Source organism: Fukomys damarensis, unplaced genomic scaffold, assembly GCF_012274545.1.
Source record: "Fukomys damarensis isolate Sample0158 unplaced genomic scaffold, DMR_v1.0_HiC HiC_scaffold_37, whole genome shotgun sequence".
Lineage (NCBI taxonomy): Eukaryota > Metazoa > Chordata > Mammalia > Rodentia > Bathyergidae > Fukomys > Fukomys damarensis.
The window spans coordinates 18,380,234-18,403,450 of record NW_022900949.1 but is presented as its reverse complement, the minus strand read 5'-3'; the positions used below and the strand labels follow the sequence as shown (position 1 = coordinate 18,403,450).

At 43.7% G+C, this 23,217-nt stretch overlaps 1 protein-coding gene across 1 annotated transcript in view; it reads left to right on the top strand.

The window, feature by feature from the left end:
• Positions 1 to 22,598, top strand: part of Myo3a (myosin IIIA) — a 173,536-nt gene extending 150,938 nt beyond the window's left edge. Inside the window, exons 30-33 of the mRNA XM_010614690.1 lie at positions 12,512 to 12,618; positions 14,587 to 14,627; positions 15,971 to 16,114; positions 21,985 to 22,598. Of these exons, the coding sequence (XP_010612992.1) occupies positions 12,512 to 12,618; positions 14,587 to 14,627; positions 15,971 to 16,114; positions 21,985 to 22,111 (419 nt within the window). The 3' untranslated portion in view covers positions 22,112 to 22,598. The remainder of the gene's footprint in view (positions 1 to 12,511; positions 12,619 to 14,586; positions 14,628 to 15,970; positions 16,115 to 21,984) is intronic.
• The last annotated feature ends 619 nt before the right edge of the window (positions 22,599 to 23,217 follow it).

The window sequence follows — 23,217 nt, the reverse complement described above, 5'->3', positions numbered from 1 at the left end:
GGAAGGCAGCGGGCTGCTGAGGGCAGGGGCGGTGAACGGCGCCGCCCCCGCCTATGGAAGGGGGGTCTCCCTTAACCGCAAAATGAAAATTTCCCCTCAGCTTTCCTGTGGGTCACCATATTCCCTGAAGGTTACAGACTGTCAGGAGGGAGTGGAAAATTACAGACACTAAAAACTTGATTTCTTTAAGAAATTATGGTAACGTAAGTGCACCTCTGTTCTGCTGATAACTGATTTAGACAAGTGACACTTCCGCAAATCCTACTCTGCGAATAGACTTACGTAACATAGAGCAATTATAAAAATTAGGATAATACTGAAACTCTCCTTTCTAATGGCAATATTGACAATGACTTGTAAATCTGTCTCCTGTCAGATGAATGTAAGTCTTGAGATAATATCAATTCTTTATCCAAAAAAGGTGCATTTTTTATCGATTGAGGCTCTTAAGGAAATTACCACACTGCAATATTAATAAAGATCTTGCCTTCTGGCTATAACCTTTGCAAGCTAATATTTATCATGCATAACACAAAATAGCCACAAACCTCATTTTGCTAGTGCCAACATTGATATGCTGCTGATAATTTGTGATTATAAATGTTTATGTCACTTTTATAATTAAGGGATCAGGATGACAGGGTTTGGACTCCCTCAAAGGAATAAAAATTCACAGAGCTGTTAGAGGGCAGAAGAAACTTATGCCTACCTGAAATATTTGTGTGCTGACAAACTCATGGAAAATTTGCTCTCAGGAACCAAAAAGGAAAATAGTCCAAGGAGATGTTAGCAGAGCAATCAGGTCCTCCTAAATATTCATTAGTGACTTTTTTTATTCATTAAATGTATTGGTACATTTCGGGTATACAATGCAATGACATTCATCATTGGGCTCTTGTAACTTTATATGACATATCTCTGTTCTTATTTTTCCCCATGCCCCTGCCCCTCCAACCCCTCCACATATCCCTATTTGCAAAGACTTTGTTTCCATTTTTTCATTTTCTCGTATTGACTCCATTCCCTTCTTTCCTTTCCCCTCCCCTCCCACTTCCCTTTCCCCTTTGCCCCTTTTCTTCCTATCTCACATTATCTATTATACATTCTGATCCTCACTGACACTTTCACTTTCTCACACCAGAGAAACTATTTGGTATTTGCATATGTGTGTCCTATTTATTTCACCTAAGAGTGTGGTCTCAATGTGCATCCATTTAGCTATAAATGTCTCTAGTCTCTCATTCTTTAAGGCTGAGTAGTACTCCATTTTATATGTTTTAAAAAACGACCCACATCTTCTTTATCCAGTCTCCAGTTGATGGTCAATAAGGCTGTTTCCAAGCTTTAGCTATTACAAACTGTGTTGCTGTGAACATAGGTGCACATATATCACTGTGGTGTGATTCTTTTAATTTCGGGGGGAAGATACCCATCAGGGGAATAGCTGGGTCAAATGGGACCTCTAATCCAAGTCTCTTGAGATATCTCTATTCTTATTTCCAAGTGATTGCACCAGTCCACACTCCTGCCAACATTGGAGAAGGGTTCCTTTCTCCCCACAACCCTACCAGCATTTGTAATTGGTTCCTTTCATGACAGCAGCCATTCTTTCTGGAGTGAGGTAGAATATCAGTGTTGTTTTCATTTGCATCTCAGGAATGACCAAAGATGTTGAACATTTTTCCTTTGTTTATTTGTTGTTTCGACTTCTTTGTCTGAGAAATGTCTGTCCATTTCAAATGCCCATTTCTGGATTGAGTCTTTAAATGTGGGAGGTCTGTTTTGTTAAGTTCTTTATATATTCTAGATAGTAGTCCTTTGTCTGAGGAACAGCTAGTGAGTTTTTTCCCGCACTGTGAGTTGTCTCTTCATGCTGTTGGTGGCTGCTCTTGCTGTGCAGAAGCTTTTCATAAGATGAGATCGCAGTTGTTGATTCTTTGTGCTGCTTCACATGCTACTGAGGTTTTGTTCAGAAATCTTTTCTTACATCAATGTCTTCAAGAGTTCTACAAAACCTCTGTTCTAGCCAGTTTAGTGTTTCTTGGATTTTAGTTTAGTGCATGGTGAAAGATAGGGATCTAGTTTTAATCTTTGGCAAGTTGAAACCCAGTTTTTCCAGCATAATTTATTTTAGAGACTATATTTCCTCCAGTGAGTGTTTGGTTGTTTTGTCAAATATGAAGTGGCTGAGTGTGTCTGTAGTTGTTTCTGTATCTTCTAATCTGTTCCACTGATCCTCAGGTCTGTTTCTTTGCCAGTACCATGTTGCTTTTATCATGGTAGCCTTGTAGTAAAGTTTTAAAATGGGGATTGTGATACCCTTGCCTTGTCTGTGTTGCCTTGCTTTTGTTATTCTAGGTTTCCTCTGGTTCCAAATGAATTTTTGCTTTGTTTTCTCAAGTTCTGTGAAATACACTGTTGGGTTTTTATTTTGATTGGATTGAATCTATACAGCAGTTTTGGAAGTATCGCCATGTTCACTGTATTGGTTCTTCCTGCACAGGAACAAGGGATGTCTTTCCATTTTCTTATATCCTCTTCGATCTCTTTTTTCAGAGTGCTGTAGTTCTCAGTGTAGAGGTCTTTTTCAACCTTCATTAGATTGATTCCTAGATATTTCTTTTTTTGGAAGCTATTGTGAAAGGAGTTATTTCTCTAGTTCCTCTCTCAGTGAGTCTTTTGTTCATGTACAGGAAAGGTATTGATTTTTTAGTGTTGACTTTGTATCCAGCTACTCTACTGAATTTGATTAAGGCTAGAAGACTTTCGGTGGCATTCTTGAGGTCTTCTATATAGAGTGTCATGTAATCTGCAAATAATGAGAATTTCACCTCTCTGTTTCCTGTCTTTATTCCTTTTATTTCTTTCTCTTGTCTAATTGCTGTGGCTAATATTTCCAGAGCTATACTGAACAGAAGTGGTAATAGTGGACATCTTGTCTTGTTCCTGATTTTAGCATGAAGGATTCAGTTTTTGACCATTTAGTATAATGATGGCTGTTGTAGATAGCTTTTATCAGATTAGGGAAGAGACCATCTATTCCAATTTTCTGTAGGGCTTTTATCATGAATAGTTGTTGGATTTTTTGAACACTTTTTCTGTATCTATTGAGATGATTATTTGGTTTTTGTCCTTGACTCTATTAATATAGTATTAGATGTATTGATTTGCATGTGTTAGACCATCCTTGGGATGAATCCCACTTGGTCAAGATGTATGATCTTCTTGACAATCTTCTGCATTATGTTTGCCAGTATCTTATTGAGCATTTTTGCATCTATGTTCATTAGGGAGATTGGCCTATAGTTCTCTTTTTTCAATTAGGTCTTTCTCTGCTTTGGGGATCAAGGTGATGCCTGCTTCCAGGAATGAATTTGGGAGTATTACTTCCCTTTCAATTTCACTAAAGAGTTAGAACAACAATGGCAATAGTTCTTCTGCAAATGTCTTGTAGAATTCAACAGTGAAGCCATCGGGACATGGACTTTTCTTCATTGGTAAGTTTTTAATTACATTTTCAATTTTATTGATGGATATTGAGTTGTTTTGAAATTTTAGGTCATCTTTGTTCATTGTTAATTCCTATGTATCTAGAAATCTGTCCATTTCTTCTGTTTTCCATCTTACTGGACTATACGTTCTCGAAGTAGGTATTAATGATCCTCTGGATTTCTGCTGGGTCCCTTGTAATTTCATCCTTTTCATTCCTAATTGCATAGATTTGAGCCTTTTCTTTACTCTCTCTTTTTTTTAATAAGTTTGGTCTGTGGATTTGTCTATTTTTATTCTTTTGAAGAACCAACTCTGCTTCATTTTTTTTGTGTGTCATTATCTTAGTCTCCATTGTATTGACTTCTGCTCTGATCTTTATAATTTCCTCCCTTGTATGAGCTTTGGGTTTGTCCTGCTCTTCCTTTTCTAGAAGCTTGAGGTTCAGCATTAGGCTGTTTATTTGCATTTGCTCTGTTTTTCTAATATGAGTATCCACTGCTATGAATTTCCTTCATAGAACTACTTTCATTGTGTCCCACAAATTCTGATATGTTTTATTGGGATTATCATTTAATTGTAGAAACTGTCTGATTTCTTCTTTAATTCCTGGGACCCATTGGTTGTTTAGGAGTGTGTTGTTCAGTTTCCATGTATTTGTGAAATTTTTGTAGTTCCTTTTGCTATTGATCTCCAATTTCATTGCACTATGGTCTGATAGTACACATGGGATAACTTCAGTTCCTTTGCACTTAAACATGTTCTATTAGCAAGTATGTGGTCCATTTTGGAAAATGATCCATGTGCAGCTGAAAAGAATATTCTAATTCTTTGGAGTGGAACACTCTGTAAACATCTGTTAAGTTCATTCGTTCAAAAGTTTTATTGAGTTCTAGTATTTCACTCTTTATTTTCTGTCTAGTTCATCTATTTGTGACAGTGGGACATTGAGGTCCCCCACTACTATTGTATTAGTGCTTATTTGATTTTTCATGTCTGTTAGTATTTGTTTTATACAGTTGGGTACACTAGTATTTGGTGCATATATATTTATGATTGTCATCTCTTTACAAGAATATAGTGTCCTTGTCTCTTTTAATCAGTGTTGGTTTGAAATCCATTGATCTGCAAGTAAGAGAGATACTCCTGCTCTTTTCAGGCTCCTGTCACATAGAGTATTGTTTTCCACCCTTTAAGTTTCAGTCTGTAAGATTCTTTTTTAATTAAGTGTGTTTCTGGTATGCAGCATACTGTTAGATCTTGCTTCTTGATCCATTCTGCCAGTTTATTCTTTTGACTGGTGAATTGAGACCATTAACATTGATGGTTATGACTGATATGTATTGACTTATCCTTCTCATGACATTTTCCTATTGTTGGATTCTCCCTCTTTGCATTTAATTTCTTGTCTTGCCTGATGGATTCATTCTGCTGGGCTTCATAGAGTTGTGACCCTCATTGTCTTTTCCTTGGATATTGTTTTAAATTTTTGGAATTCTGGTTTGGTATTCACGAAGTTCCTCAGATGTCCTTTGTCATGAAATTATCTTATTTCTCCATCCCATCTGAAAGATAGCTTTGCAGGTTACATCAGTGTGGGTTGGAGGTTGTTTTCTTTTAGGGCTTGAAATATTTTACTCCAGGCTCTTCTTGACTTGAGGGTTTGTATTGAGAAGTCTGTTGTGATTATGATGGGCTTTCCTTTGCATGTGATTTGTTTCTTTTCTCTAACTGCTTGTAGCATTTTGTTCTTCTGTTGGGTTTCTGGAATCTTGACTATTATATGCCTAGGGATAGATTTTTTTATCCTGGCTAGTTGGAGTTCTATATGACACATTTATCCATATGTCAAATTCTTTTCCCCTGATTAGGAAGTTTTCTGCCATTATGTCTGTGCAGTTTTTTTTTATGTCATTTGCACTATCTCCTATTTCTTCATGATTCTGATCAGTCTTATGTTGTTCTTTGCATCATCATCTAGCAGCTGCTGGATTGATTTCTCATTGCCCTTTGCTATTTTTTGTGGGGTTTTTTGTTTGTTTTTTGTGTGTTTGGTTTGGTTTGGTTTGGTTTGGTTTGGTTTTTTTGAGACAGAGTCTCACTATGTAGTTGAGACTGACCTGAAACTCATTATGTGGCCCAGGTTGGTCTCAAACTCACAGCGATCCTCCTGCCTCAGCCTCCCGAGTGCTGAGATTCCAGGCATGTGCCACCATACCCGGCAGCACCTTGCTATTTTTAAGAAATCTTTCTTTTCCTGATTCCTAACCACAATCTTGCCCTATATAGCTGGTATTCTGTCCTTATATTGGCTTATTCTGCTGTGTAAACTTTCAACGAAGTTTTTAATCTCCTACAAATCTATTCACATCTCTTTTATGGATTCCATTTGTTTCCTATGTTGGGATTCTATCATGTTCCTCCATTCCTCTATTTTTTTTTTATCTGTGTCTGCTCTAGAATTAGTAATCATGTCTTTCACTATGGACACAATCTCTGTTGTTGTCTGAGAAATTATTTCTGATTTCATCTTTTCCAGATCCTCTTTTGTTGCCAGTTCAGGGAGTCCGGGTGGCTGAGTGTCAGATCATTCCATCTTGTTGCCCCTTGGGGTTGCCTTTGGTGATCTGGAAGTCTGGATTTGAGACTTGTTTCTGTGTCTTCTCATTTCTGTAGATGCAGCCTGCTGCACCTTTGTTGAGGTGACTCTCTGCTTTCCCAGTGGGCTTTAATTCTCAGCAAGCCTCAGAGAAGCTTTCTCTCTGCTGCCCACCACTGCACCAATTCCTGGGTTCAGAGTGGTCGCCTTCTGGATCACTGCACTGGGCTGTTGTCTAGGTGGGCTTTTGGCTGGGGTCTGTGCAAACAGCCATGGTATCTGGGCAAGTGTCTGACTGGGGCCTGTGGGACTGAGCAGCTGTTTTCCAGGCAGGCACCCACACCACTTTGCCTGGGCAGGCTTCTGGCTTCATTGGTAATTTTTATGTACTGGTGTTCTACTTTGCATGGCAATAGCTTAAGGGGGACACATCCTTCAAGAATACCTGATCCTGCCTCACAAGCTCAAGGACCCGAGTTCGATCCCCGGTACCAAAAAAATAATAATAATAAGGAGAAGGAAAGAATACTTGATCCTGGGCTGGGGATTTAACTCAGTGATGCCACACCTACCTCACAGATGCAAGGTCCTAAGTTTGATGCCCAGTACGAGGAAAAATAGAATACTCAGTTTTCTGCTTTAGATTATTCTGGTGAAGAAAAAAAGAGTCAATAAACTAACACTAATTTGGAGTCTGAAAAATGTAAGAAAATTAATCAGAATTTCTGAAAATTCAATGCATTTTGACATTTTTGTCCCTGTATTGTACACACACATTCATATTTGTAGTTTTACCTAAATGCGACCTTACCATACACTCCAATTAAGAGAACCCTTATTATACAACATGCATGGCTGTACCTGCAGCTATGCAGATATAACACAGTGACATAAACATGTGTTATTTTATGTAAGTCCAGTCATAATAACACTGAAGCAAATCGCTTTTATCACTCAACACCTTAGCAGAAATCCCTGGGTATCACCTAGTATAGTGTTAATTCATTCTTCCTAATGGCTACATAATATTCCATTTGGGGATAGCAATAGTTATATAACCTTCCTTAGTAAGGCACTTGTTCTGTCTTTGAGTTTCTGCCTCTGTGAACAATGTTGGCTGTGCTGTACACCTGTAATCCCAGCTGAGCAGGTGAAGGCAAGTCTGTGGCCAACCTGGGCAACTTATTGAGACCCAGTCTCAAAAAAACTTTTTTGAAAAAGTGTGGGGATGAAGCTTGATGGTAGAGTACTTGCCTGGCATGTGTGAGACCCTGGGTTCAATTCTCAGTTCTGAAAAAAATTTACAGTAACAATGTGAAATAGGAAGAAAGGGGCTAAAGGTGTAGGGAAAGTGGGAAGGGTAGGGCAAAGGTAATAAGGGAAAAGAAACAAATATGAGAAAATGAAAAAATGGAAATGAAGTGTTTGTAAAGGGGGAAGAGAGGGGGGTGACGGGAGGGCAGGGACAAGGGAAAAAAATGAGAACCAAGACCTGTCATGTGAAGGTACAAGATCCCAGTGATGAATGTAACTGTCCTGTCTACCTAGAATGTACCGATAAACTCAATGAGGAAAAAAAATTACAGTAAAACCTCTTCAAAAATATTCTTATATCCTGGGATTTTAATTTTATGGGCTAAAACCTTAGGGTTAAGGTTATTGAGCTGAAAGATAGTTTTGGTTTTGGTGGTTTGCTTTCCTAAAAGTTTTTAACAATTGACATTTCCTGCAACAATGTGTGAGGTCACACTTGTTCTGACACTGTATCTGGATATGTTACCCTTCTTTTTAATGTGTCTAGAGTAAAACGATATCTCATTATTGCTTTAACTTATATCTTTTGTCTGCTTGCTAATTCAGGTCCCTTCGCACACCTGTTTCCTTTTTTAATTTGCTTCTCTTGAGCCTCCTAGTTATATGTGTGCCCCATTTTTCTGTTAGTACATTTGTACACACTAGCACTCTTCTTATACTAAAAACGTCAGCCCTTTATTTGTCATCTGTGCAGTAAATGTAGTTTTCCAAGTTTACCCTGTGTCTTCTGATTTCCTTGCCATATAAAAACTGTGTTCTTGTTGCTGTTGTTGTTGTCTTTTCAGAATAGGGAGTAAACCCAGGGCCTCATGCCTGCCAAGCATCCACACCTCCAGCCCCTCATCTTTTTTTTTTTTTTCTGTGCTGGGAATCCAACTTGGTTCCTTGTACTTGTGAGGCAGGCTGCGAAACCACTGAGCTAAATCCCTAGCCCCCATCATCTATTTTTAATAAGCAAACATATATAACTTCTTTTATGACTTGTGAATTTTAATTGACATTTATACCTCTTGAGTGTTCGTGAATTTCCCCCAATTTTTATCAAGAGTTTTATTGACTCTTACATTTATATTTATAGCATCAGGAATGTATTTTTATGCATGGTGACAATTGGTGATTGGTCAACAGAAAGGACAGAGAGTGTCTGCTACTCGCTGAGCCTCTTAGCACCTCCAGGCCCCTCACATGCTCCCACCCGTGGTGTGCCTGCCACAGGGCCCCCTGTGAAAGGCAAGAGGACACCGAAACCAAGATGATATCCTCTCTCCAAAAGCTCTGTTCCAAGTACTTAACACAGCATGGGTAAAAATAGTAAGTGGAAAGAAGTACAGAGTTTTATTTTGCATCACTTTTCCAAGGCTTCCGTAACAAAGGGCCACAGACTGCGTGGCTTACCCAACAGAGGTTTATTTCCTCCATGTCCAAAGCCAAAGAGTCAGGGTGATTGATCTCCTCCAAGTGTCTCTCCTTCTTCCCTGGGTCATCACATGGTCCTCTCTTTGTGTATATGTCCGTGTCCAAATTTCCTCTCTCTGTGAAAATTCTGGTCAGATTGTATTAGGTCTCACTCTCATGACCTCATTTTATCTTAGTTACTCCTTTACGGCCCCAGACTCCCAAACAGACGCATTCTGAGATACGGTTAAGACTGCGAAATGTGGAGCCAGGTGTGATGGTGTACCCCAGCACTCGAGAGGCTGAGGTAGGAGGATCACCTTGAGTTCAAGGCCAGGCCTGGGCTACATAGTGAGACCCTGTCTCAAAAAAAAAAAGTTCAAAATGAGAATTTTAAGGGGAAACAATTTATCCCATAACAGGTTTCAAGCGGCAGATACAACCAACAGTTACTAATGACAGGAAGCCCCGTGGGCAGTGAGGGAAGGGTTCCCAGAAGAGGTGGCATTGGACCCACTGGACTTCGGTGCCTACGAGTTCAGCTGGGCTGTGAGAGAGAATGAGAGCAAACACGGTTAGAGCTGTGAACACAGTGTGTCGGGGTACTAATACAGAAACTGGGCTGAGCAGTGGAGATAATTCGTGCAGAGCGGAAGTGGGAGATAAATCTGACCACAGACACTGTGGTAACCTGGACCTAGGGGAAGTTCAAGCTTGAAAAAGAAGGTTAAAAGAGACAACTTATAAATTTTTTTGAAACTGGATTTCATAAGTGAAATAGTATTTAAGGAATGAAAAAAAAAGTCAGGATTTCATTTGTGAGGTAAAGTGTGGAAAACAGATGACACTGCCACAATTATGAAAGCACTGACTTGCCCCGGAGTGGTGGCAGTGACAGCTGAGAAGAAGCAGCAGATGAATGTGACACGTGTCGAGGAATGTGGTACAAGTCGCAGAGGTCGACGATTGCTCATCCCCAGGAAATGCAGAAGGATGGGACACAGGTGTCACCGATATTTTGCTCCTAGAAGAGGTAACAGTGTTGTCACCGAGGTTGCAGTGAGCAGAAACTCGGGTGGAGAAGAGGGATCAGCACTGGTGCGCTGAAGTGGGGAGGCCGAGCTGCAGAAGTCCGGCGGAGCTCTTGTGGAAGGAGGCCACGCCAGGTCAGGAGCCTGTGGAAGCTCAGGACCGGAGAGGACGGTGCCGTCCAGGAGGCAGGGGAAGATCTCACCCTCACTTTGCGGACGTGTTTTCTCTCGGCGTGGAGGATCCAAACGGGGCCTTCCTTAGTGCTGAGCTCCGTCCCCAGTCCTTGTTTTTTATTTTGAGACTGGGCCTCCCTAAGTCACTATGTTGTTCCAGCCTGAGCTCAAAAGTGCAATCTTTCTCCTCGGCCTGTCAGGGGGCTGGGATTACAGGCACATGGGGCCGCAACCTGCTCATCTAGCAAACGTTTCGGAGTCGCATATTTAATGTTGAATATTCCCTTCAATGCTGGGAACATACAAATATGTAAGCTCAGGTATTTGGCTCTGCCTCTGCAGTGAAAGCAAGGTGTGTTCTGTAGAGCTTAGCACCGAGGAAGTCAGACACAGTAACAGCAGAGGACAGGCTGCCCCTGCCAGGGAGGCCACCCTCACTTCTGGAGGGAGTTTTCCGTAGTCTTTGTAATGGAAATCAGATGGAAAAAGGATGCCGCAAAGTGGAGACAAAACCAAGAAGCCCTTAGTTCCCAGCTTTTTTTTTTTCAACTTTCATGACATTTACTTGGATTCTTTGCAATCTTCAATTTAATTTGTGTTACAATAGTAATGTTTTGGTGCTTTAATTCACATTTTAAATATTAAAGTCAAGATAAAATTTGGTCACAGGCTCCTCCGTTCAAATGATTCTAAAAATATTTAAAATATATAATAACTTGATAACTATCTTTTTATGCTTTGTGGATATGACCAATTCACTTTAAAAACAACATAACTTTGCAAAAGTTAATAGAATCTCCTTAATAATCAGCACTGGGACAGATGATAAATGAGAAGAGAAAAAATTAAAAAAACACTATGATGGTGGCAGGAATTAAAGCTTTACAATCATGTGCCCGTGCCTGTGTCTGTACAAAGGTCCTGAAAAGGCTCGGCTGTCTGGATTCCCTCCTTTCTTCTGTCCATTCCTGTGGAGCAGGGAGAGAGAGGACTCGAGATAAATCTCCAGGGAGAGACTAGAAAACTGCTTTCACTCTTGCTAGTCTATGCTAACGTGATCTCATTAACAACTACTGAACCTGATTTTCTCCATTTACTCAGGAAAGGACAGTCATGTATGATTGCTTTGCCTCTCTCTCTCTGATTAACATTGCTCAATGCATTGCACTTGACAAAGTACTCCTGACTCCATGGTTTCCTTCGTCGTCCAGAAATTTCCCATAAAGTTGGGAAGGAATGAGTCGGGGATGTTAGCACGTGAATGCCGTTGTGAAAAATATGCTCACCTAGAGGCTGGGCACAGGACTAGAAAGTCCTCATCCCACGGAAGCTGTTGTACCCTACGCCACATCACTACTGCCAGTCACGGCTGCTTACACAGAAGGCTCCATGGGGCATGATCAAAATATATGGTGAATGCTCACATTTTTAAATTAAAGCATATTACAGTAAAAGACACGTTGCCATCCATCCTCCTCAAAATACTTACTCCAGCTGCTTTGAACACACTTATCCCATCGTACTCACCACTGTGAAAAGCAATTCAGGAAGTCCTCTTTTGTGAATGTCTTTATGAGGCACGATGAAACACGTGGTGGTGAATGCTACCAACGTGCATCATCCATCAAAAGGCAGCTTGTGAAAGCATCGAGGTGTCTCCTCTTCCACCCGCTCCACCGGATCTGGCACTGTGTGACTTCTGGCTCTTTGCCAGTGTCACAGTGACCATGGAAGGTAAACGATTTTGAATTGATCCTGGGTAGCCAGAACTGTGCAACTAAAGAAACGCAGGGAAGAGGGCTTCCAGAGCTCTTTCTGAAATTGGCAAGAAGGATGGGAGCAGTGTTCTCAGTGAGGGGAGCTCTTCTACATAGGTCAGGGCGTGTCTTTTACTGTCATGATTGTCTTTGATTTTAACATTCAGCATATTTTCATTAGACCTCCTGTTATAGTGCTGTCAAAGTCCCACCACGAAATGCCTGGCCTGGTGTCTGTTAAATGCAGCCCTTGTGCCTTATGCACCAAGAGCCCTTCCCACCCTGCCCCCAGTGTGGCTGTGGAGCAGCCATTCCTGTACAAACACAGTCGGCAGGCCACCCGGAAGCTCTCCCGCTGCTCGAATGCCTGGGCCACTGTGGAGACAGACAGAAGGGGCAGCAGAGGTACCAGTGGTACCGTAACCCTTTCGGAAGTCTTTCTGCCAGCTTCGACTCCTCTCCTTGTCCTGTGAAATGCTGTGCTCTACTCCACATCTCCGAACTCTCCAACGCTTTCCTCCTCTCCTTCCCTGCCCCTTGGCTCTGAAAGACCTAGACCCGCAGACAGTCGAGGAGGGCACGTAATGAGAAAGGTGACAAGGGCTGGCTTGGGGTGGATAGAAGTATTTCCTCTTTCTCCCAGCAGTAGCCTTGGTTGTGTGTATATAAGTTCCTGTTTACCTTGAAAGGAAAATATTACAGGGTATCCGTCATGGTAGTTAAACACCTGTCTATGATCACCTTTCTCATAGGTATCTCCAAAGGAGAAGAGCCAAAGCTTTTGCGACCCCCAAGAAGACCGCGGAAACCCAAAACATTAAATAACCCTGAAGATTCCACATACTACTACCTACTCCACGTAAGTGGCTCTTTTATTATCAGACGGGAGCCACGGCGTCCTCCGAAGCCAGCCCACACCGGAGACGTCCAGGTTCCTCCCCACCAATCTCCCCAGCCGAAGGTCTGGGTGCTCTGCACTCCTGAGGCTTCGTCCTCCTGCTCCAGGCCTGTCCCGTGGTCATGTCCCCTCTGTGTCCCCCCAGCAGCTTCCGCTGCTCACTTTATTCTGCACTCAGAGGCAAATAGCCCAGAAAAGGAAATCCAACCCAGCAGGAGCTCTCTGAGGAAGGATCTTTCCAGACAGGGACCTTACAGTAAATCATCACTGTGACAGCAGGAGAAAGAAAAAAAGGAAAAAGTGGAGGTTTATTGAACATTGGTTCATTGCAGGCTTAGGAGGAGGTGTGTCCACAGCAGAGGGGCTGTTCCTAGAGACGGGCCTTGGCTCTCACTGTCCAGGCCATATCTCACATCAGCGCACTCTGAGAGACAGATATAAGTGTCTTAGCCATCAGGTCAGGGGCCTTGACTTCTTTTTTTTTTTTTTTTATACTGGGGATCGACCTTGGGCCCTTGTGCTTGCAAGGCAGGTGGCAGAACCACTGAGCCAAATCCCCAGCCCAAGGGGCCTTAACTTTATTAAGGTCTTCCGGTGGCAAGAGAACTCGTTGACATCATCCCTGCTAGGCTTCCCTCCTTCCTGTGTCCTGTTGTCCATGAACGCCCCTGTCACCCACTGCTCATCGTCCTAGATCTTCTCCCTCTCGCAAACCTGCTACCTGAATCATCTGCTCTGGGCTTCAGCTCCCCCTGTAAACGCTCACTCTGGTCATCCTCCTCCTCTTACCTCACAGCAAGTACCATGCTTTCTCCCCTCGGAGTATCTCGTGCCCCACCTAGCTGCTGCCGGTCTTATCCTCCTCAGGCTGCATCAGAAAATGTCTCTCAATGATTTGTGTCCCCACCTTGCTGTTGCTGTCCCTTTAATGGCTGAGCAACTCATTCAGTCAGAGTAAACTCCAGATGCCAACCAGAACCTTCCTGGTTGGATTTGGGCTGATCCTCAGTCTCCTCTGCTGCCGCTGCATCTCCACTCACCGCCGTTAGCTGCTCAGAACCTCCCTGGTGAGCGGTGACCTCTCATGGTCCCAGGACCTGGGCACCCAGTGATCCCCAGGCCTGAACTCCATGGCCACAGTGCCCGCTGCACTCCTGCACCGGGGAGCACCTAGAGAAGAGTGTGTCGGAACCCAGAGAATTTGTCAGAAACAAGTTTCCCCGCGGTGGTAGAAAATGAAGCTTGCCCTTGACTTCAAAGTTAGAGGCTTCTAGTCCTTCCCTTCCCCGCAGGATTTCTCTTCTGTTCCTCAGAAGACTACTGGCCCCTGGGGTGATGCTCAGAATGCAGTCCTGTAGTGTCTTCTCCTCTCCTTTTCTTCGGACAGTTCCATCAGCTGTTGTGACCTCAAGTACCGCTGATTTCTCAATCTTTGTCTCTGGCCTAGATTCTCTATCTCCAGTCTACCTCTATCGATCAAACTGTCTATTTTTTCACATACTCTACATGGACATACGTATTCTACAGACGCACATACATAGGTGATCTCGTGACACTGTTGAGATAAAAGTCACATGCTGTACAAGGCACTCACTTAAAATATGCAACTAAGTGTCACTTAGGACAGCAGTCTCATTCGATTTTATAATATTTTCATCACTCCAAAAAATTCTACCCACTGGCAGCCACTCCCCATTCCGACAGGTGACCCCGGGCCCTAGATGGTCACTTCCTGTCTCCATAGATTTGCCTCTGTGGGGCGTTGCACAGAATCACATACTAAGTGACCTTTAGGGAATTACTAACTAACCTTGTAAGTGGGTAATCTGTTATTCCGATTCCTCCCTCTTTCATAATTATCATAAGATCATAATTATCATTACATATTACTATGCATCAGATCTTTTTAAATTCTTCTATTCCCTTTAGAAGTCAATCCAGGAAGAAAAACGAAGACCAAGGAAAGACAGGTAATTACTATTTCTAGATTTCCAAGAGTCATTTCGTTCAAACAAAAATATAAACCCATAGGTTCAAACTCAAAATCATGTTTTACATGGATACATTTGGGAGAATGTGCTCTCAACATGTTTATGTAGTACATGGGTAGTTGATATATAATGTATAAGATCTGGTCTGTTGTGAATATCTTGACCAGGACTATATGAAATAGTCACTGCAAACTCAAATACATCTTGAATGAATTATGCTTCCACAATATAGAATGTGCTTTTCTCAGCACACTGAATGATATTAACTGGGGAATTTGAACATGCCCATATCCACACATTTCCTTCCTCTGAAATCTTTTTTTCTTGTTGTTGTTTGTCTTTTAGCATGTGCATGCCAAGTCTCACGTTTTTTAATTCTTACGGATGTGTTAGGATGGCAAGGGGTGTGTGTCCGGCAGGTGTGGCACATTCAACTTCCTTTGATTGTCTTTTCCTATAATATTTCAATCTGTCAGCACTTCACTGTTTGAATACATGTCACTGTTTTACTCAGGAGTCATACAAGTTAATTTGGCGGCAGTGGGAATCATGAAAGAAGGTTCCTCTGTTAAGCTTGAGGAGCATAGCATTCCCCATGCATGAATCAGTGGCCTTCTGGAAGTTCGTTTGCAGATTGGTATCTCTGACCTTTAAAAACATGTTTCCTGGTAGATTTCCAAACCTGTTTACCTCCAAAGAAGTCGCATCAGAGTCCAGGTGCTGAGCACACAGGGAGACCCATTTTGGCCTGAGTAGGTCCAAGAATCGGTATGGCTCAGGACGCATCCCTGTGTACATGTCCCATGTGGGACTTAAAGTCACATGCAATATTCATTCCCCTAATGAAGAGGCCAGAAGGTTACCTGTGAAGGAGGTAAATCAAGGCCATGAAACCCTGTGTGTGTCCAGGTACTGGTAGACGATAAATCTGCATATGTTCTGAGGTCATGCACAAAGGCCAGCTTTTCTGGTTGGCCCAAGAGCCATTTGTGAGTGCTGGTCCCACATGGCCAGACTGGAACCTGTTACCACTGTCCATCCCTTTAGCTAACAGTTCCGTGCCAAGTTCAGCCCCATCAGACCAGAAAAAGCTGCCTCTGCAGCTGACACTCTACGCAAGGTAAGCAGTAAGAGGCTTATTTTTTTTTAATTTTCATACATGCTGTTTTTACACATCTCAAGACCTCTCATTTTTGTTGACGTGTATGTGCTAACTCTTAAGTTATAGTAAATACTTCAAAGAGAGAAAGCAAGTGTCCTGTAAGTGTGAGCGAGTGGCACACTAGACTGACGGCATGGTGTGTTTATCTGTTCATTTGCAGTCAGGGAAAATTATTAGACTTGGAAGATTTCTATTATAAGGAGTTTCTGCCCAGACACACTGGACCAGAGGACCATCACCCTAGTTCAACAGAGCAAAGGTCACAGCGGGAGCTCCAGAACCCGAGCTTCAAAGCTGATGAAAGGTACCAACAAACTAGGGTGAAACCATAGCATGTTCAGCTGTGCACTCTACTTCCGTTTGCTTTATGTGTAGACTCGTGACACAGTGCTCTCCCTGAATGTCACATTGTATGGATGATATGTTGTGTAAAAGTAAAATCACAAATATGGTAATATCATAATTGGGCATTCCAGCTTGCCTAGAAAAATCCAAATTAATGTCTGTTTTCTTACTGTAATTGAAACCCCCTTTTACAGTATCTCAGTTTGCATAATAAATTATATGACCATTCTAATTCTAACCAATCTACATACCAAATCTAAACTCTATGTTAAGCTCTCAAGAGTGCTTTAGTTGTTGGTATCTGAGCCATACTTATAATTTCTTAGAATCAGGGATGTCAGGGCAAAATTGTTTTGGAGAAAAATTCATACAAAAGTATGCATTTCCAATTTGATTTCTTACCGTATCACCAATTTTGTGATGTTAACTAACTTAATTTGCAGGTTATTCACTACTTTGGGGATTTTGTTTTCTTTCCCCCAAATTCTTTACAATGTTTTGAGATTGTGCATAAAAAGGTTGGAGAGTGATCTCTGACAAATGGCAGCAAAGACAGCAACTGGAAGCTATTTATCCAGAATCCTCAGGCAGTGTCCTCCCAGCCTAGGGTTCTGAGACCCTGTCATCCCCTCTTCTCTGTGTGGCCTGAGCGCTCAGAGCACAGGATTCAGAGTCGGACCGTCCTAGCCTTAGATCCTGATCAGGCTCCTTCGTTGAGTGGCCTTGCTCACGTCACCTGACCGCGCAAAGCCCCAGTTTCCAAATCTGTAAACAGATTTGCTAACTGCCTCGCTGCATCACTGTGGAGATTAAATGAAATTATAAAGCACTGAACGGTCTAGATGGCACAGGGAGGTGTCGCAGAAATAGTGGCTGTTCTCATCTTTATTTGCTTTTCCAGAATCTACCTGAACTCTGATTTCTATCCCTTATCTCCATAAAGAAGTTGTAGTCTTCCATCCTGGAATCCAGACCTATGGCAAGTGGGAGCTTAGAGATGTTCTAGTCTAACTACTTGGTTTGGGAGAACACCAAGTGCCAGAAAGAGTCAATGATTTGTCCAGTTAAGTGGTTGTAGTTAGTGAACTGTAACCCAAGAGTTTGCACACTGTGCTCGGGTGCTTTTCACTGAACGCTTCCTTTCCGTCTGAACAGCCCATCCTGCCCCAATCTATTCTTCCTCTTTTCCCACTGCCAGGAACATCTGTTATAAAAGCACTGACTCCCTGAGGCGCCGGCTGTGGCCCCAGCAACTTCTGTGCTCATGTACTTAGTGTCCACTAGCGTAAGAATACGAGCAGCCAATGTTGGCAGAGCACTTACTGTGCCCTGGGCACTTTGCTGTGATGTCCTTTAATCCTCACAGCAACTCTGTGGAGCAGTTACCCTTATTTCCCTATTTTATAGATGACCAGGCTAAGTCTACAAAGTTTAGTGACTGCAAATAGCCACTTCAGTTACAAGAGACAGGGACAGAAAATTTACCAAGGGGACTCTCTGAGTTTAGAGTCAATGACTTCAATGACTTTCCGTGGCCACTTTACGTGAAGCACAGAGCTGGGCATTCAAGGAAGACAGACGCGAGAGCACATAAGCTCTTTGAGCAATTTTCAAGTGCACAATATGGTTGTACCTACAGTCACCATGTAGTGAAACACATCTCCTGAATATTCCTGTGAACAGAAATTTTGCCCGCTTTGACCAAGGTGTCTCCAGGTCTCCGCCCCTAACCCCTGATAAGCACCATTCTGCTTCTATAAATTTGACATTTTTTAACTCCACATGTGAAAGAGATCATGTAGTATTTGTCTTTTGGTATCTGGCTTATTTCACTTGGCAAAATGTCCTCTGGTTTCATTCGTGTCGTCACAAATGACAGGATTTCCTTTTAGGGTGAACAATATTCCATCACACGTACAAAGCACATTTTGTGTCCTTTCATCCACTTCCACGGATAGACAATTACACTGATCCCATACCTTGTTGCAAATAAGGCTGCACTGAACACGGGAGTGCAGGCATCTCTGAGATGCTGGTCTCATTTCTGCTGTATATATCCCTAGTGGTGGGATCTGGGGTCAGATGGTATATACATGCATTTCTGAAGCGCGTCCGTGTTGTCTGTTCTATTCACATTCCCACCAGCAACGTGCAGGGTTCCTTTTTCTCATCCTCTTCAACAGCGCTGGCCACCTTTGACTTTCTGAGCATCGCCATTCTAAGCTGTGAGGCCACATCCCTCGTGGTTCCCATTTACAGCTCTCTGACGATTACTGAGGCTGCACAGTTTTTAAATGTACCTGTTGCCATTTGTATGTTTTCTTTTCAGAAATATCGCTATTTGCCTATTTTCTAATTAGAATGTTTTCTTACAGTTGAGTTATTCCAGTTCCTTTGTGTTTTGAATACTAACCCCTTATCGGATGTAGTTTGCAAATATTTCTTCCCACTCATGTGGAATCTCTCCATTATTTCAATTATTTCCTTTGTTCTGCAGAAGATATGCAATTAGGTATAAACCCATTTCTCCGGTTTTTCTCCTGTACTTGTGGGGTCATGTCCAAAATATTATTTACCAGTGCTGAGGACCTTTTCCCCCTGTGTTTTCTTCTGATAAACTGAAATTTCAGTTTCATCTCTATGTTTAAATCTTTAATTCATTTGAGTTAATTTTTATTTGATGCGAGACAAGGGTAAAATATCATTATTTTGCCTGTGGATTCTGCCTCTGCCAGCTTTCCCAGCAGCCTTTGCCTGATGTGTTCTTGGCATCTTTGTCAAAAAATAATTTGGCTGTAAATGCACAATTTGTTTATGGACCTGCTATTCTGTTCTTTTGTTCTATGCACCTGTTTTATGCCAATATCGTGCTGTTTCGATTACTATAGCTTTATACTAGATTTTGAAAGCAGGGGACATGATATTTTCAGTTTTGTTCTTCTTGTTCTTGTGTTGTTTTTTGTTGTTTTCATTTTTTTGGTCAAAATTTCTTTGGCTATTCAGGACCTTTTGTGGTTCCATGTGAATTATTTGGGTTTGTTTCTTCTAGTCTATCAGAGAAATGTTGGAATTTTCATAGAGATTGCATTGAATTTGTTACCAACATTAATTCTTATAGACCATGAACATGAATATAGTCCCACTGAGTTGTATCTTCTTTGATTTTTTTATTAATGTTTCACAGTTTCACTGCACTATTTTACCTTCTTGGTGAATCTATTCTCTAAGTCATTTATATTTGCAGATACAAACAGTTGCCTTCCTTTCTTTATCAGAGAGCTCTTTTCTCTCAGAGATTCTAAATAAATAAAGGTGGTGGCAGGTAATCACTTGGTGGAGAATGACTCTTCCTTCTCGATGGAACTAGGGGGCTGCTGTTGGGGACACTGGGAGGTGGGGAGCTGAAGGGATACCCAGGTTCTCACTGTGGCGAGGAGATGTGGAGATGCAGAAGAAAGTAAGATGAAACAAGAGTGTGTCAGTTAAGGATAAGAGAACTGTCCAAGAGGCATCAGCAGCAAAGTTACAGAGTGGGAGAAGCCTGAGATTTGGGCCTGCAGCCTGCATTTAAACCCTCACTTCCCTGCTTACAAACTGTATCAACCAGAATCAGTGTAGAATCAGAGGATAACAAAAATGTAGTCCTGTGATGGCCTCAAAATCCTGGAATGTACCTGCCATACGGTAAGTGCATATCCTAAATTCTCACAGAAGAGAACTCAAAAGAGAGTCCCACCGATACCCGGCATGGTCCTTCACAAGGCTTTTCCTGTCAAGTATCCACGGAGGTCAAGATGCCCACAAAGACCTGGCCAAAATGATCTTTTTCTCTTTCTTTCCTAGTGAGAATAGACTCGAATAAAGGGTTTATTCCACAGCAGGCAACGCTCTGGCCCTCTCCTCTCATCCTCATTCCTAGTCATTTGTGTACACCCTCAGTGACCCACCCTCAGTCATTCAACTGTGAACCCTAATGAAGGGTAAACCCAACTCCACCTAACCTTGGCTGCACACGACAAGAGGCAAACTCTTCTAATCTCACTCAAAATATGTATCTGACCACACAACATGTATAAGGGTTTGGCAAACCCTTAGTTACTCTGCAATGCTCTCTTTCCCTAAAACACCTACCATCTTGCTTTCCTAGTGCACTCTTTCAGACTTCCCTCCTTCCCGCTCCTCAATACCTCCTTGTTTTCAGCTGACATCCTTTTGTCTGTGACACTGAGAAAGCTACAACAGATTATAGATGCACACTTCTACCACCAGCTGTCTCTGCCCTCTGACTGTTCGCCCATACGCTGCTCTTAGCGTACCATACATGACCCGAATGGCCTAAGCCCAAGCCTGACCCAAGCTCTTCCACCTGTGTGAGAGCATCATCCTGCACTGGTCCCTTCTCTTGGCTATATCTCCAATGTTCATTTTATCCAATAAATAATTTCTGGAGATCAGGATCCATCATAACCAACAACCTCACCCCAGGCCTCCTCCGGGACTGCCCACTTTCCCACTTTCCCATTCCCTCTTACAGCGAGAGTAGGAAGTGGAAGGCACTGCCTCCTCCTCGGCCTCTCTTCCTCCCTGACCCACTTCTCTCTCCATTAGCACTGCACCTGCCGAAGTCATCAGTGATGCTTGTTCCCTCCTACCCAGGATCTGCACTCAGTCCTCTCTCTTCAAGGCTCCTCCGAGGCTGCTGGTGCTTTGTGATTATTTTTGTTGTTCTTGGCTGATCCCTCATCTCAAAATATTGGAGTGGTCCAGTCCTTTACTCTTTCTTAGAGTTGGCATATACTCCCATGAGTTTAAATATCATCTATGGACTTAAATTTCCTGAAGTAAAATCTCTAGTTTACATTAGGACTCATATATCCAACTGGCTGCCCAACTGGGTATCTCCACGTAGCTGGACCAAAACTAAAACTTTACCCTCCCCCCTCCTCTCTGCAGCTCTCCCCATCCCATTAAACAACAGCTGCATCCTTCCAGCCTTAAGCCACAACCCAGGTAGTCTTGATTTCTGTCCTCCACAGCCCTACCCACCGGCAGACTCTCCATTCTACTCTTCCTCTGTGCTTACCACCACGCATCCCAGTGCCGGCTTCACTTTGCTAAACACATCGCCTCATGTTTTAGACTTGTGGTCCAGTCCCATACTAGACTTTAAACTCTATGAAAGCAGGGACTTTTTAGTCCATTGTCTCCACTGGTACCTGACAGTGAGTGGAAAATGAATGGACGGACGGATGGATGATGGACAGACGGATGGATGGATGGCTCTACAGGCCTGCATTTTAGGGAGCACCTCACGTCCCCAAGCAAAGTGCAGAATCTAAAGCTAACCGTTGGTGGCGTTTTTTACAGGTAAAAGCTGGCCCAGCAGCCTCATTAAAAATATGAAAACATTGGCTAACAGGGCAGACACCTCCTCTACCATTAGCCGAATGGTTGGTCAGATTTAGTGGGATGTTTTAAAGAAAACTGGGAGCGGTTTTTAAAATGCAAAACGTGAGCGTCTACTTAGGCACCTTGAGATTTCCTGTTTGACAAAAATGTATTTCAAATAGAGGTACAAGAGTAAGTATTTGTCTCTTGGCTGTGAGTGACTCCCGTCCCGAGGAACCTTGCCTTTCTGGCCCACCCCTCCCCACTCTACCGTCCTGCACACAAAGTCCCGGGTTTGTTCTGCAGACTCCTGAGGGAATCGCAGCAAAAGTCTCAGCCTGAGACCTGACCGCCCTTCTGAAACGCGCGCAGGCCGGCAGGGCTGTCGGGAGAGGTGGGCGGCTGCGCTGCCTGGGACTGACGCTGGCCGGATCTCCGCAGGTGCAGCGGAGCCTGGAGCCCCGAGGAGGAGGCATGCGGGCCGGCCAGCCCCTACGACTACCGGAGGTTCCTGCGCAAAACCTCCCAGCGCCGGCGCCTGGTCCAGCAGTTGTCGCCCAGCCCCTGAGCAGCCACCGTCTGAATCTCCGGAGCCCAAGGGGCCACGGCCACCAGAGCGATGGAGCTGAGACCTCACCTGCCCCTTCCGAGGCCGAGCCATCCAGGGCTGCGCAGAGCTCAGAGCCCTCAGGGGCTCCGGCCCGCCCTGGGACCCTACTCTCCTCTCTCCCCAGCCGGGGGGAAGGAAGAGGGCAGCTTCGCCCCAGGTTCCCTACAGCGTCTTTTTGCTCTTTTGTTTGCAACAGCAGAGGACACCCCTGCATCTAAGCTGTCGCTGCCCCCCTCTTTGGTTGACTTCGAAGACATCTGCCTTTTGCAAGCAGACTTCCCAGAGCTACGGCGCCCTCCAGGGTGGGTTGAGCCTGCTAGGGCCGAGCCCGGCGAGGCGGGAGAACGTTGAGGATGAGGCTCACCTCAGACTCCAGCTTTCCCTTTTCCTGGTTGTTAAGGTTGTCAATAAAGTCAGAGCCCTGAAGAGCGTAGCTTGCACACTCTTGCTGGTCGGCCTTTTCCCTTTGGGGGTGGGCTTCGGTGCACCAGCTATGGGAGGGGCATCAGCACCCCTACCCCCACCCCGCCCTACAAAACATAGCCTACCCCCACCTGTCATACGAACACATCTGGAAACAAATCTTCACACACGCGCGCGCGCGCACACACACACACACACCCTTCCCAACCCCTGTGGCTTCCTTTGTCAAGCCTGGAAAAATGCTGGTCCCACCCTGGAGCGCAGCTGTCGGAATTTAGACTCCTGCTCTGCTAATCTGAGGCGTGTCCACTGCTCCAAACTGGGGGTGTGGAGGGGAAGGGAGGTTTGTCCATTGCTGCAACTTAGTGTAAAAACTGTGGGAGCCCTTCAGCGGCTAACACCTGGGGGTCTCGCGGCCCGGAGAAGGAGAGAACCAGTGGTGAAACGGGTCCTCGGGCAGCTGAACCGGAAGGAGGGCTCGGCCCGCACGGTCTGGGCCCTTCTGCGGGCGCCCGGCTTCTGCGCCCCGGGAGCAGCCCGAAGACTAGGGAAGTGCGCGCTGCCGGCTGACAACTCGCCGACCGGCTGTGATAGCCTCTCCCGAGCCAGCTCCGAGAGCCCAGGAGAGGGACAAGTGCGAC